General features: G+C 39.9%; 1 protein-coding gene across 1 annotated transcript in view; it reads left to right on the top strand.

Annotated features, from left to right (window-relative positions):
- The window catches only part of DCDC1 (doublecortin domain containing 1), a 452779-nt gene that overhangs the window by 380362 nt on the left and 58390 nt on the right, over window positions 1-14027 (top strand). The window contains 5 exon segments of the mRNA XM_032359359.1: window positions 1740-1839; window positions 3734-3869; window positions 6441-6600; window positions 11423-11581; window positions 12962-13162. Of these exon segments, the coding sequence (XP_032215250.1) occupies window positions 1740-1839; window positions 3734-3869; window positions 6441-6600; window positions 11423-11581; window positions 12962-13162 (756 nt within the window).

Raw genomic sequence — 14027 nt, 5'->3', positions numbered from 1 at the left:
CTATTCTCCCACTCGTTGCCCTAAAACAGGATATTCCCATAGTCCAAATGTTCTCCAGGAAAATGTGAGTAGGAGCAGATATGATAATGGTAACTCTTCTTAGGTCATGCTATAACTGCCTGGACCCACAAAGATATCCATTTTGGGAAAGTAGAAAGAATCAGTTTGGGTCTTTGGACAGCAAAGAAAGAGAATCAGGCACATCTTGTGGCTGGGGGCTCAGTCTTCTTACAGTTCCTTTCCATTCCCTCCCTACGAACTCCTGTGGTCCACCAACTTCCAGAGCTATGACACAAGAGGCAGAGACTTAGGTCTCATTGACTTATTTCTTTCTAAGACCTCTCAGAGAAATGGAGAGCCTAATTATCTGCTCAATTGCTTTATCCCATCTAAGGAAATAAAATTGAGAAACAGTCTTCATATAGTTTAGCCTTCCTGATCAGCATAAATTCACTTCTAATTCACTTACTATAGACAGTATATTCTAATGTAAAATATATTTAGCAAGAATCCTTTATTTTCTTTGTTCCAAAGGTGGGATCATCTCAACAGTCTTCTCAACAGCCCCATCACATTCCTTTACCCATCCTTCCTCTTCCCTTGCAATTTGGCCTCCTTACTACTCTCCTGAACCGGCTGTGTAACTTCCAGCCTCTCCTACTTCAGTGTACCTTCCACCTGTCCTACAGCTAACTTTCTACAGAGCAGATCTGATAAAACCACACCTCTACTCTTCTACCTTCAATGACTTCCTGCTGTTTATGGGCTAGAGGTCTATTTCTTAGCCTGGTATCTTAAGTGCTTTCCATGGGTTCCTGTCTTCTTTTCCAGCTTCATCTGGCTCCTGCTCTCATCCATACACTCAGATCCAGCTATATAAAACGCCTCTAGGTCCTAATCCTTCTTGATCAACTTTTATTCATTTGAAAAGGCCCAACCCAAATGTTACTTCCTTCCATAGGTGTTCCCTGGAGAATCAGTCGTTTTGTTTTTCCTGTGTTCTCACAGCTCCTTGGCTGGGTGCCTATGACACGACCCACTCCTGCATATTATACTTCAGTTGTTGACCTGTCTCTCCCCTTACAAGAGAGGGAGCCCCTCAGGGAACAAGAAAACAGTATCATTCATTTTGATATCTACAGGGCAGGCCAAATGCTTGTTTGGGGTCTGGGGTGTGGAAATCACTGTTGACTGGTTCGCCAGGGTAAAAGTTACTGTTTGAAAGGGAATTAAAAGGCTGTGGAGATCACTTCTAGTGGAGGGAGATGAGAAACTGCTTGGTGATGGATATGACTCTGGGGAGAGTAGAACTTCCACAAAAAAAAAGCCAAAGAAAGTGTTTTAGGTAGAAGGAAGAGCATGAACAAAGGCACACAATTAGAAAGTGTGCAGCATATTGAAGAAGGAAAACTCAATCAGGATATGCCTACTTATTTGTTGATCATGCCTGGCACTGTGATAAGCACTTTTCAAAATCAACCTTCAATCCTCACTAAAACCCTAGAAGATAAGATATTGAGGCTTAGAGAGGTTAATTTGCCCAAGTCCCACAGCTTGGATGGGGGGGGAATGAGTCTCCAGAGGGGTCTGATGGGCTCCAGGGCCCACCTCTGGGTGGTCTCACCAGTCTGCAGCAGGAGTGGGCACTGATGGTCCAGACCCTTGATTTCTCACATTTTCTCTCCTCTCTGCCAGAAGCCTTCTATCTACAAGCTCAATTTTTGTGTCTCTTACTACAGGTGCACTGAAATTTTAAATTTACCTTCTGCAGCTCGGAGATTGTTCAATGAAAAAGGAAAAGAAATCTTTGCCTTAAAAGACCTTCAAAGGGATGAACTGGTAAAGACATGAATGTGAAACTGGAAATATGAGCCATACATACAACTAAAAGACAAATGTTTTAACAGACAGGACTTCCCAACACTAACTGCTTCTCCCCTTATTTTCTCTGAGTTAGCCTTACTCAGCAGCCCTCAAAAACGCATGCCAACAGCTCAGGGTTGAGAGCTGCTGTCAGGCATGATTTTCAGGGCTTTCTCAGAATAAATTCATTTAAGGATCAGGACGACCCTGTGGGATGGGTGCTGTCATGATCCCCACTTTAGAAATGAGGGTGGAAGCTAGACAAGACCGGATTATTACCCACTTCTGATTTCTGTCTCCCACTCTGAAAGGCAGATTCTCTCTTCTTTTTGAGGCTTTCGAAGTGTAGTTGCTTAGTGTCCTTACTAAATGATAATTTCACTCTTCCAGAAAAAAATTACATCTAGTGTTTCGCACAACCTACCTGGGTGGCTGGAGATGACTGAGAAGAAGGACTTGAGCAGTCAGCCTTTTCTCCCATTTATGGAATTTGAGATATCAGCTCAAAAAGAAAACTTGCCTGACCGATGCCTGAAATTCTTTGGACAGAGAACCGAGCTCACCCCATAGTAGCAGTACTCAGTTCAGGCCCTGAATGTAAAGACCCCTTGAGCGAGTCTTAAACCATAGTACTGACGACTAATAGCAGAAGCAGCATGGCAGAGGGGAAAGTCTGTGTTCTTGGAACCTGGGGAGATCTCTTGAATTCTAACACTGTCACTGCCAAGGTTTTAGTTTGTTGGTATTTAATTTTTTTTCTTTGCTTTTGCTGGTGTGTTAGCTCACTGTGTTATTTCAGAAAGAATTCAAGGTAGATTGCATTTAGACCTAAGATACAGAAGGATAAATTTCATGGAAGGATAAGTAGATGGGGCCACCAGGGCGAAGGGAGTATGAGTGAACGGATGGAGCCAGGAGTGACTGTTACCAGATTCCATGCATTTGCTCGAAACAAACCTGTCACTGTTCTGGGCAGCCGACGCAGAGAGAGAAACATCAACAGTTACATGTGTGTCCAGAGGAAAAAAGGAAGCCTGTTGTTCAAACAGAAGAAATTTTTGAGAAAGTTTTTCCCAAGTCGTCATACAGCGGTGTGTATAAGCACCATTGTGGGGCCACGGAAGAGCACCGAGTGGCATTTTTCTTCCTACTGAGTGTTCTCAATACCTCCCTCTGTTTTTTTCTTACTTCGAAGAAGTACGAATTCATTGAAGAAATAAATATAAGCAGCATGAAGAACAGCTATCATCTATCATCTCAATGTCTAGAAATAGCCACATTAATATATTACAAGTTCATTTATACCAGTGGTTGTGTCCAACTTCTTCTGCAAAAGATCAGTTAGTAAATATTTACAGACCATATGATCTCTAATGAAACATCAGCTCCTGCCATTGTGAAGCACAAAAGCAGTGACAGACAGCGTGGAAATGAGTGGGCATAACTGTAACTCTATTTACACAGACAGGCAGCAGGCCAGATCTGGGCCTCAGCCATAGTTTACAGAGCCCTAATATCTACCTACCTCCCTTCCCCGCTCCCTCCTGTCCTTTCTTTCTTTCCTTCCTTCAAAAAATTATTTCATAAAACTTTAATTTGGAAAAATTTTAGATTCACAGGAAGTTGCAAAGATAGTATAGAGAAATACTCTTTTTAATTTTTTTGATAGAAAACCCTTGAGATCCTTCAAAGTTGTTACATTCACCAACAGTTTTCCCTTTTTATCACTATTAGTCCATAGCATCATGGTTTGTTTAGCCCTTTGCGTATTATAGGACATTTTGTTTGTACTTTTGGCTGGGTTTGGTGATTACTGATAACACTGCTATGAACGGTTGTACACGGGATCAGAGATTCACTTCTTTGCTAGGTATATGCTTCATGTGGAGAACACTGGATCAATCCTGATGTGTCCACTACTCAGCAAAAGAAGCAAATCTTCCTGAGGAACTTAGCATCAGATATTTCTAAAATCCAAACTTTCTGCAGTATACGTAAGATAGAGGGTAAGCATTAGAATTATTTACCATAATATATGTGGCCAAGATTAATGCTTGATCCTGCTTTTTTAAAAATTAAATTTGTTTAAATAGGTTGTATTTCACTCCTATATCCTGCTGTTTAGCTCTTTAGACAAAATTATATATTTAACAGGATTGCATATTTTAATTCACACTACACTTTGGATGTGTAAAGAAAATGTAATTTATTTTGTCTTTAACAAACCAGGAATTCTTTGTTTTTTGTTAAGAAAAACAAAATTTCCAGTCAGGTTTAAATTTTGTCTCATCCATTAATTTAAATAGTCCCTTTAGGGAAATATTTCAGATTCCCCAGTCCCCAGAGTCTCTCTTTAGTTCCTCTCTCAGATGGAAGGGAGTCTCTTGCTTTCTGAGTCTTGGTAACTGATGTCCATGGCTGGGTGACTGTGTTCCATTCTTTTCGCCCAGGCAGTGTTTTGGGCGGGTGATGCTTCCTGCCTGACTCAGACTCTACTCTTCTCCCTTTGGCCCCCCTGAAGCCTGGCTATGGCTGAGTGTTCATCTCTGTTCTTACTACAGTTCCCCTGCACCCCTCCTTGACAACCACTTCTGGAAAGCTCCCTAGCATGACTCTCAGCAAGTCTTGGGTCAGGGCTGCATGCCTCAGAAACCAGATGCAGGCTGACAGGGCTGTGCCTCAGGTTGGAGTAGTGAGGGCAACTGAAGAGATGACTTGTCACAGGGTTCTGAATAATGGACAGTGTCCTCCATGTTTCCTTGGTGTAGCTTAGATGCCTGAAGGGAAGCCTGTAGGGGGAATCATGACATCCAGCACTGCTTTTCCGCCTTCCTCTAGCTTCTGTCTCCCTCAGGCTCAGAAAGGGTGGGTTTTCCCCAAGTCAACCTTGAGGTTAAAGCTTTGATATGCTAAATGGGAGCTCACAGAATTTAGAAGAATCCTAAGTCATGATAGTGTCATCCTGATTTACACAGCCCTTGTCTTATGGTAACAGGCTGTGCTTGCGTGTCATAACTATCTTCATACTTTTCCTTTCCTTTGTAACCTTTCTCATCAGCTCGTGGTCTTCCTCCTTCCCTTAGGCCTGACCCAGGAAGCACAAAGACCCTATACATAGAAAATCAAAAGGGAAAAATCATTAATATAATTTAAAACTTTTCTCTATTACATATATTGAATGCTGTACAGTAAGTTTGGCATGTGTCTTTCAAGGCATTAGGGACTTCAGTGAGGAATCTGGGATCCTGGAGAATGATCTAGAGACATATATCTAAATAATATACCCATTTGAATGGTTAGAATTTACAATAACTAACATTTTTTGGAAAGACGTATCCTTTAGTACCTTTTTTTTTCTTTTAGGCATTTTTAAAATTAAAGGGTAATTACCTATGTTGCTCTATTTGTTTCAGGTATATAACATAGTGATCTGATACGTATATACACTATGAAATGGTCAGTGCCATAAATCTAGTTACCATTTGTCACCATACAAAGTTGTTTTAATATTATTGACTATATTCTCTATGCCATATATTGCATCCCCATGTCTGGTCATTTTTATAACTGGAAGATTATACCTCTTACTCTCCTTCATCTATTTCATTCATCCCTCTATCCTTCTGACAATTATCAGCTTGTTCTCTGTATCTATGAGTCTGTTTCACTTTTGTTTTATTTGTTTTGTTTTTTAGATGTAAGAGAAATGTACGTGAAATAATACAGTATGTGTCTTTTACTGTCTGACTTATTTTGCTTTTCAAAATACCCTCGAGGTACCGCCATGTTGACACAAATGGCAAGATTTCATTTTTTATGACTGCATAATATCCCATTATCTATATACCACTTCTTTATCCATTCATTCATTGATGAACACTTAGATTGTTTCCATGTCTTGGCTATTATAAATAACACTATGATGGACATAGGGGTGCTTATGTTTTTTTCAAATTAGTGTTTTCATTTTCTTTGGATGAATACCTAGAAGGGGAATTGCTGGATCATATGGTAGTTCTAGTTTCAATTTTTTGAGGAACCTCCATATTGTTTTCTGTAGTGGGCACATCAGTTGTATATTATCAATGTGCACTAAGGCTCTCTTTCCTCAGCATCTTTTTTTGTTGTTGTTTGATTTTGTTAATAGACATTCTGACAGGTGTGAGGTGATATCTCACTACGATTTTGATTTGATTTGATTTGCATTTCCCTGATGCTTAGTGATACTGAGCATGTTTTCATGTGTAGGTTGGCCATCTGTATGTCATCTCTGGAAGAATGTCTGTTCAGGTCCTCTGCCCATTTTTTAATCAGATTGTTTTTAGATATTGAATTTTATGAGTTCTTTGTATATTTTAGATGCTAACCCCAATTTTAATAATTTTGACTGCAAATATCTTGGGGGGAACGATCTACAAAAATTAAGTGAAATCCAGTTTATTAAAGAGAATATCAGTGTTCTCTTAGACCAAATAGCTGAAAATTATCTCCATTCTTATTTTAACATGAGTTTTCCAATTCCTAGTGTTCTGCAATCATAACTGATATGTCTTTGCAATCTGTGCATTTCTGCTCAGCTCTTGTTTTAGAAGTCCAAAGTGACATTGTGTCGGGAGCCAAGCTTGCTGTGCATAGACCTGTAGCAATTTTTGGAGAAGAGAAGCAAATGATAGGACCAAAGGAAAAGCAAATGCAAGAAAATGCTTTAACAACAGAAAAAGCTTCCAGTGAAATTCTGTAAGTAATCAGCATGGCCAGAGAAACTACCTGGTTCCTCTCTGAACTTAGCTTATTAGCTCAGTAACAGCACAGAGCCCATGCAGGGAACTCGTGCCACATTTGTGATATGGATGTCAGGTGAAGAGCTAGGATTCATTTATTTATTTATTTATTTATTAAAGTTTATTTATTTATTTATTTATTTGACACAGAGAGAAGGAGAGATCACAAGTAGGTAGAGAGGCAGGCAGAGAGAGAGGAGGAAGTAGGCTCCCCATCGAGCAGAGAGCCCGATGCGGGGCTCCATCCCAGGACCCTGAGACCATGACCTGAGCCGAAGGCAGAGGCTTGAACCCACTGAGCCACACAGGTGCCCCAAGGGCTAGGATTTAATTAGTTTTCTGGCAAAAAGATCGAGCTGGAGCTTCAATGTTCAACCATCACAATGATCTACTTGGAGTAATTTTATTATATACTACTATTTTTAAAAGACTAGAATGTTGGGGCACCTGGGTGGCTCAGTGGGTTAAGCCACTGCCTTTAGCTCAGGTCATGATCTCAGGGTCCTGAGATCGAGGACCGCATCGGGCTCTCTACTCAGCAGGGAGCCTGCTTCCTCCTCTCTCTCTCTGCCTGTCTCTCTGCCTGCTTGTGATCTCTCTCTGTCAAATAAATAAATAAAATCTTTAAAAAAAAAAAAAAAAAGACTAGAATTTTGGAATTGCAAATTATTTGAGGAATTTATCATGTTTTGTTTCCATTAACATCAACTCCAGGAACAATTAAATTAATATAGTTTCAAACCAGATGCATGTTAAAATACATTCGTCATCCTGGGTCACTGAAGTGGTTTCCAGATTGTTCTCTCTTTTCCTTTTCTCCTCCTTCCAGTTCACCTTGAAGTTCAATCTACAGACAATTGCCTTCCTAAAATATAACCCTTTTTATACAGTTCTTCAGTAGCTACCTACTGCAGATAGAAAAAACATTTACTCTGTAGGCCCTAGCCCTTCTGACCTGACTCCAGGCCCGTCAGGGACCCTCATTTGCATCCCAGGCCTACCTCCACTCCACACTTTTTCTTCCTGACACGCAAACTAAACTCCAGCTCGGCAACCACAAGCGGCCACTGAATATGGCATATTCTGTTTGTGCACCACTGCAGGCCTCTGAGCCCCTTGTTTGTTTCTCTCCACCTGAAGTGCCCTGACTTGCCCTGTACTCATGTGTGGAATGATTCGTCATCGTTGACATCAATCATGGTAATGATTGTATGGAGCACTGTTCTTAGCAGTACTTCTCCCCCCACCCCTGTAATTCCTTGTGGGCAAAACCCCTTGTCCAGCTTGTTCTGTGAAGACCAGGGTAGATGACTTTGATCATCCTATACTGAATAAATGAAGGAACGATTGAATAAGTTTCCAAATTCTAAAACCATATATAGTCAACTACCCTTGTGATAACAGTGAAAATTAATTTACATGTCATTTGAAGCTATTTTACAAACCATTTTAAAAGACTGCTTCTCTCCTCTATTGTAGGAACGTCAATTTTATTTTAGGAAACAAACCCCCTCATCTTGATGAGTAATTCATCTGGTCCCATGTCTTGACATTCACAAATGCACCAGAAGGCCTTTTTCAGAGAGAAATGATTTGGCCTACATGGGTCTATTACTCAATGGCCAGAGAATTTCTGAAGAATGTATCATCTGGCCTCTGAGTTATTAGACTGCCCATGGGAAAAAAGTAAACCGAAAGTGAGAAAAACAGAAAGAACATCTTTGAGAGCAAAGATCCACATTGTTCTAATTTTTAGATTTCTTCGAGTCCTGGAGTTCTTGAGTCCACTCAAAACAAAGGGCAGGAATCTTCTGCACATTCCAGGCAGGCTCTTTTGATGCCATCTTTTGTTGAATACTCATCGTAACAGAGAGATCACTACTTCGCAAGCAGCCTTTTTTTTTTTTTTTTTTTTTTTTCCTTTTTAACATATAATGTATTATTTGCCCCAGGGGTACAGGTCTGGAAATCATCAGTCTTAACACATTTCACAGCACTCACCATAGTACATACCCTCCCCAATGTCCATAACCCCACACCCCCAGCAACCCTCAGTTTGTTTTGTGAGATCAAGAGTCTCTTATGGTTTGTCTCCCTCTTAACCCATCTTATTTCATTTTTTCCTTCCCTATCCCCCAAAACCCCCCACCCTGCCTCTCAAATTCCCCATATCAGAGAGACCACATGATAATTGTCTTTCTCTGATTGACTTATTTTGATCAACATAATACCATCTAGTTCCATCCATGTGGTTGCAAAGGGCAAGATTTCATTCCTTTTGATGAGGCAGCCCATTCTAATATAGAAATTATTTAGAACATCTCTGTCCTGTGGTTTCCTTTGTTTCTGTTTATACTCTTCCTCTTCTACTTAAAAGTCCTTAAAATATGCAAAGTTCATCATCATCAGGCTACTGGTTTCTCTCTTTTCTGGGCTAGCTTTCACTAGTTCTCTGAGACACTTCTGATGACTCAATCCTAAATCATCTTAAGTTACAGAGTCACTTGAAGATTTCCCCAGAATTTCTCAAATTTGTTTGTTTGGAAGTTTTACTTATTTGAAAAGTGGGATGATTTAAGGAGGGATATCCATAAAGCGAGAAGGTAAACACAGATCTAGAATGAACCTTTTTGATAGTTGGATTCTGTGCAAGATTACTGTTAATAAAAATAAGCAAAATAGAAAAGAAACTCTGGAAGCACTCACCTCAGCTTTGCTGCCTTGTGAAAGAAAAAACTTTTTTAGCATGGAGCTCAGGGAGAACTTTCCTATTTCCTTACAGAATTACAGGCAGGCCCTGCGCCCTTCTTAAGCCTTTTCACTTACTACCTTTCTCACTCACTTTATACCTGGCACAATAGTGTCTTTCTGTTCCTCAAATGAAGCATATTCTTGCTTCAGAACCTCTCTATTTATTCTCTTTGCCCAGAATGTTCTTTCTCTAGAAGCTCACATGGGTGGCTCCCTCCCATTTTCCACATCTCAACTCAAACATTTTCTCTCAGAGGAGCCTTCTCAGACTCCATTGTTTAAGTAAACCCTACCCCACGCTGGCTAGTTTCTATCACAATATCTTGTTTTATTCCACTTATGGCACTTATATTATTTATTCATATTTATTCATACTTATATAACAGACTTGTCTGTTATATCTCTTCTGACCACTAGAATGTAAGCTCCAGGAACTTAGAGAACCCTGAGAACTTACCTGTTTTGTTAATCACTTAGAAATCTGTGCCTATCATATAGCAGATGTTCAAGAAACATCATTTAAAAGAATGAGTGACTATGGAATTATTAGGTACATGAGTGAATGGAAAATTAATGAATTTATAAAGCAAGGTATATTTAAAAAGGGCTGTTCACTTTAGAATAGCTAGACTGTACTTCATTTGCCTGGAAGCCAAAGAGAATACAGATAAATTCCAAGTTAGAAAATTAAACATCTGGACTTGGAGGAAAAATCTTGTTTACACCTTGCTGAATGTGTCGTAACTAAGAATGATATTTTCCTTCTCTGTTTTTCCTCGAAGAAATAAAGTTGGTGGGAAAGCTGTGTTTTTTATTTTTAACACTAGATGGCACTGTTGTTTTTTAACTCCTGGGAAGATTTTTAACTTGAGCCAGCCGCTTGTGCACAATTTGAATGAGGCAGCTGTTACCCTCCTATTTCATATCCACGTATAATACTTGTGTTACATTTGAAAAGTGTATGGTCTGCTGTGCCAACACAGGAATTGACCTCAAAGATTTTGGTAATTTTTATTGCTTCCAGTTATATCAATACTAGGAGCACCTTGACGATCGCCGCCTACCCACTCCCCTCCAGCTTTATTTACACATATGCGTGTTAGACTGCTAGAATATGCTCACTGCTTTGCCTGTATATTTTCCTGCCTTGAGTGGAGCAGTCTTCATATTGTGTTGTGCTCTCTTGGAAGCAAATGTATTTCAACAGTGCTCTAGAATATGATAGTGATAGATCTGCATGGTGGCTAAGCTCCTGTTCACGTCGTCATCGTAGTAAGAAGCCAGAAGGCTGATGACTCAGTTATTCAAACTATGACTATTTAAGTGTTTTAGTACCTTATTCTCTATCAAAAGTTTGCACGTCTGTGCCGATGCTATTTGAGCTTCCCTAGATTTAAGAGGAAAAGTTACGTTAAGATTTCTTAACGTTGTCTAATGAGTAAAGTTTATGAAATGCAATAATCTAGGCTGTCCTGTTCCAGACAGAATTATGACCCACTTCTGGAGTAGGCAGAAGGAATCTCATTACACATTCATTATGAATTTCTTAAACTACCGAGCAGTCTTAATCTTGCAGGGCTTTTTTAGAGGAAGGAAGGGGCAAAGGGAGAGGGAGAGAGAATCTTAAGCAGGCTCCATGTTGAGTGTGGGTGGAGTATGATGCGGGGCTCAATCTCACAACCCTGAGGTCACGACCTGATGTGAAATCAAGAGTCTGATGCTTAACCGACTGAGCCACTAAGATGCCCCAATCTTGCAGTTTTTGAAATATAATACATGGCCCCATTTTTCCCTGAATAGATAAAGATGAGTGCTATTTATTATGTAATTGGGGAATTTTATTTGTAGCCTTATATTAAAAGATCGAAATTATGTATTAGTGGGAGGTGGATTTGCAATGTTAGGCACCATAATAGAAATGTGATTTACAGATTCATCAACATCCTTTAGGATATGATCAGACTATACCTCAGAGAAAATTCTGTGAGTAAAAATCAGAAGTCTTAGACTTGTATTTACTTCTGTAGAGATTCACATGCAAGAGCCCATCTCCGAATGAAAGCTTGTCACACACTTCTCAGGTATGCCTGGCAGGAAACTCCTCATGACTTTGATGAGGATGACAGTCTTCCAAAGAAAATGGAAGAAGAACTCTTTGAAAATGTTGAACCACAGAAGAAACACAGGTAAAAAGTTGCAAGGAATTCTCATTGGAGATTTCTGCATGGTCTTAGATTTGCTCATTTTAGGGCGAAATGATTCCTCAGGGTTTGCATTACTGTTAGCCGCCATTTATATTAACATACACATTTGTGTCTTGGGTTTTTTACTAAGTGTTTGCAAGTATCTGTGGGAAGGCCCTTCTCCCTTTAGTTTATTTTGTGCTACGTAATATAATTTCTTGAGAGCTTGTTTGGAGGTTCTAGCAGGGGAGCGCAGCTACTCGTAAACCCTTGACCGAAGAACACTCCTCTCCTCTCTCGGGGAAGGTCGTCCTCTTCGACCAAGCGCGCAGCTTCGGGAGGGACGCACGTGGAGCGGTGAGGGAGGAAGGGGACACCCGCCTAGCCAGCCAGATCAGCCGAATCAACCCTGGCGATCAATGGGGTGACAGATGTCGCAGCTAGATCGCCCTCACGTCCTGTAATATAATTTCTTGTTCACTGGTGTGTCTTTTATATTAAGCAGTAAGCTTATCCACCTTTGCCTCTTAATAACTTAACATAAAGCCTATGTTTTTGTTGAACAAATATGTGAATGATCTTAAGAATAAGCATGTAAGATGCCCTGATGTCTTTAAGAAACTAGTAAAATGTAGTTTCTTCCTTTTTAACTGTATTTTTTCCTGGTCAATGTCCAGTGAAATAACGGGAATTTATAGTACTTTGTATTATTTCATAACCTTTAGACATTTGCTTACCATTATAGCATTTTGTATAAATCAAACGGCTTTGGCATTTCAACAGTTAGCATTGCCCTATGCACATACTAGGGGCTTCATAGATATTTATAAATTAACTTAATTGACAATGCATTGTGATGTTTAATATATTTCATAAGTCTGCTTATTGCCTTAAGCTCCTTAAGCAGGAGATTCCTTTGAATTAACTTATTAGCATATCATTCTCTTTTCTGATATTCTATGGGAAGATTGAAAAACTTGGAGAATGGCATTCTATTTGCAGGGAGACTAGACTGAGGCTAGAAACAACCCTGATTTTAACACCTTTGTTTTTCCCATTTCTACCTGGCCCTCTCCTTTTCCCATTCCTTTTCCCTTTAACTAAATTACCTCTTCAACTCAATTTCTTTTTGCTATGCTGATGAGTTTCTCATATTCTCTTGGATGGACATTTATTCCTGTTACAGAATAAACTCAGAATTTTGCTCTTTCCATCTGCTTGGCCCTGCCAGGCGATGGCGGTGCTGCTGTCCCAAGGGTGACGCCTCACCAGGATCCATGCATTCGGTTCGCATCGGGTCTCCCAGTAGCAGAGCTTGCAGTCTGCAGCACACTGAGTGCACAGGACATTTTTCGGCCTCTAATGGGATTTTCTTTTTCTCAGCCATTCTCCAAAGCAGAGTAAATTGCAGAAGCTTTGCCGCCAGCAGTTTGAATACAGAGATGGGCAAATTATAAGCTGTGCTGCTCCTCAGCTAGTTTTGGGAGTTCGAGGTCCTGATCTGCGCTCAGGCACGGAGGTAGTTTTGGTGGAGAAAAAAGCAGATGATAGTCATCAACGATGGATGCACAAGAAAGACAGCAGGTAAACCCATTATACTGGGTGTCAATATACCAAATATATGAATGGCAGCCTAAGAGATCTGGTATGGTACCTGCAGAGCAGGCAGGAGTATATGTGAGGACTTTGGATTTTCTATTGAAGGTAGCCAATGCTTTTTTAAAATCCTACTTAGAGAAGAAAAAGAGAGTGAAATCAAATGTAAATGCTCAGTAGTCTATACACAAGTTATCCACTGTCAGTTCAGATAAGGAATGTGAAATCTGACCTACTGGGTTCATAGTTTTAACTGGCTATGGAAATTAAGAGAAAACTGGGCTGCCATCTAATTCTTTTTTTATGATCAGAAAGGATCAAGTAAGAACTTAAGGAGTCCCCATTTTAAAAAATGGTGCAGTATTTTTCAGTAACTCAATCTCCTGCCCCTCCTCACAAGCACGCTTTTCCACCATTCCTCATTTCCATCAAATAACCAACAGATACGGCTTCTGCCTACACAGTGAAAATGAATTCTTACCTTAACAAATACATCAATCCAGTCTAACCTAATGGCTGGCCCTTGTTTGGATCCAGATTCAAGCCGACCACTCTCAAAAGTTATTTCTAAGACAATTAGAGGAAAAGCCTGGGTGCTAGATGATATAAAAGAAGTCTTATTAATTTTGTTGGGTGTCTTAATAGTTCAATGGCTATGTTTAAATAAAGAAAAATTCTGACCACTGGGATATATATTGTAGTATTTACAGATAAAATGAAGAAGTAGGTCAGACTTGCATTAAAATACTCTAGCAAAAGCGAAAATGTAAAAAGTTGGGGGGAGTGGATGAGACAAGAAAGGCAGAGTGTTGACAGCTGTTGAGTCGTGGTGGCTTCTTCTGGCTGCTTCTTC

The sequence above is a fragment of the Mustela erminea genome, chromosome 9, assembly GCF_009829155.1.
Source record: "Mustela erminea isolate mMusErm1 chromosome 9, mMusErm1.Pri, whole genome shotgun sequence".
In the NCBI taxonomy this organism is placed as follows: Eukaryota; Metazoa; Chordata; class Mammalia; order Carnivora; family Mustelidae; genus Mustela; species Mustela erminea.
This window is presented reverse-complemented; position numbering and strand designations above follow the sequence as displayed.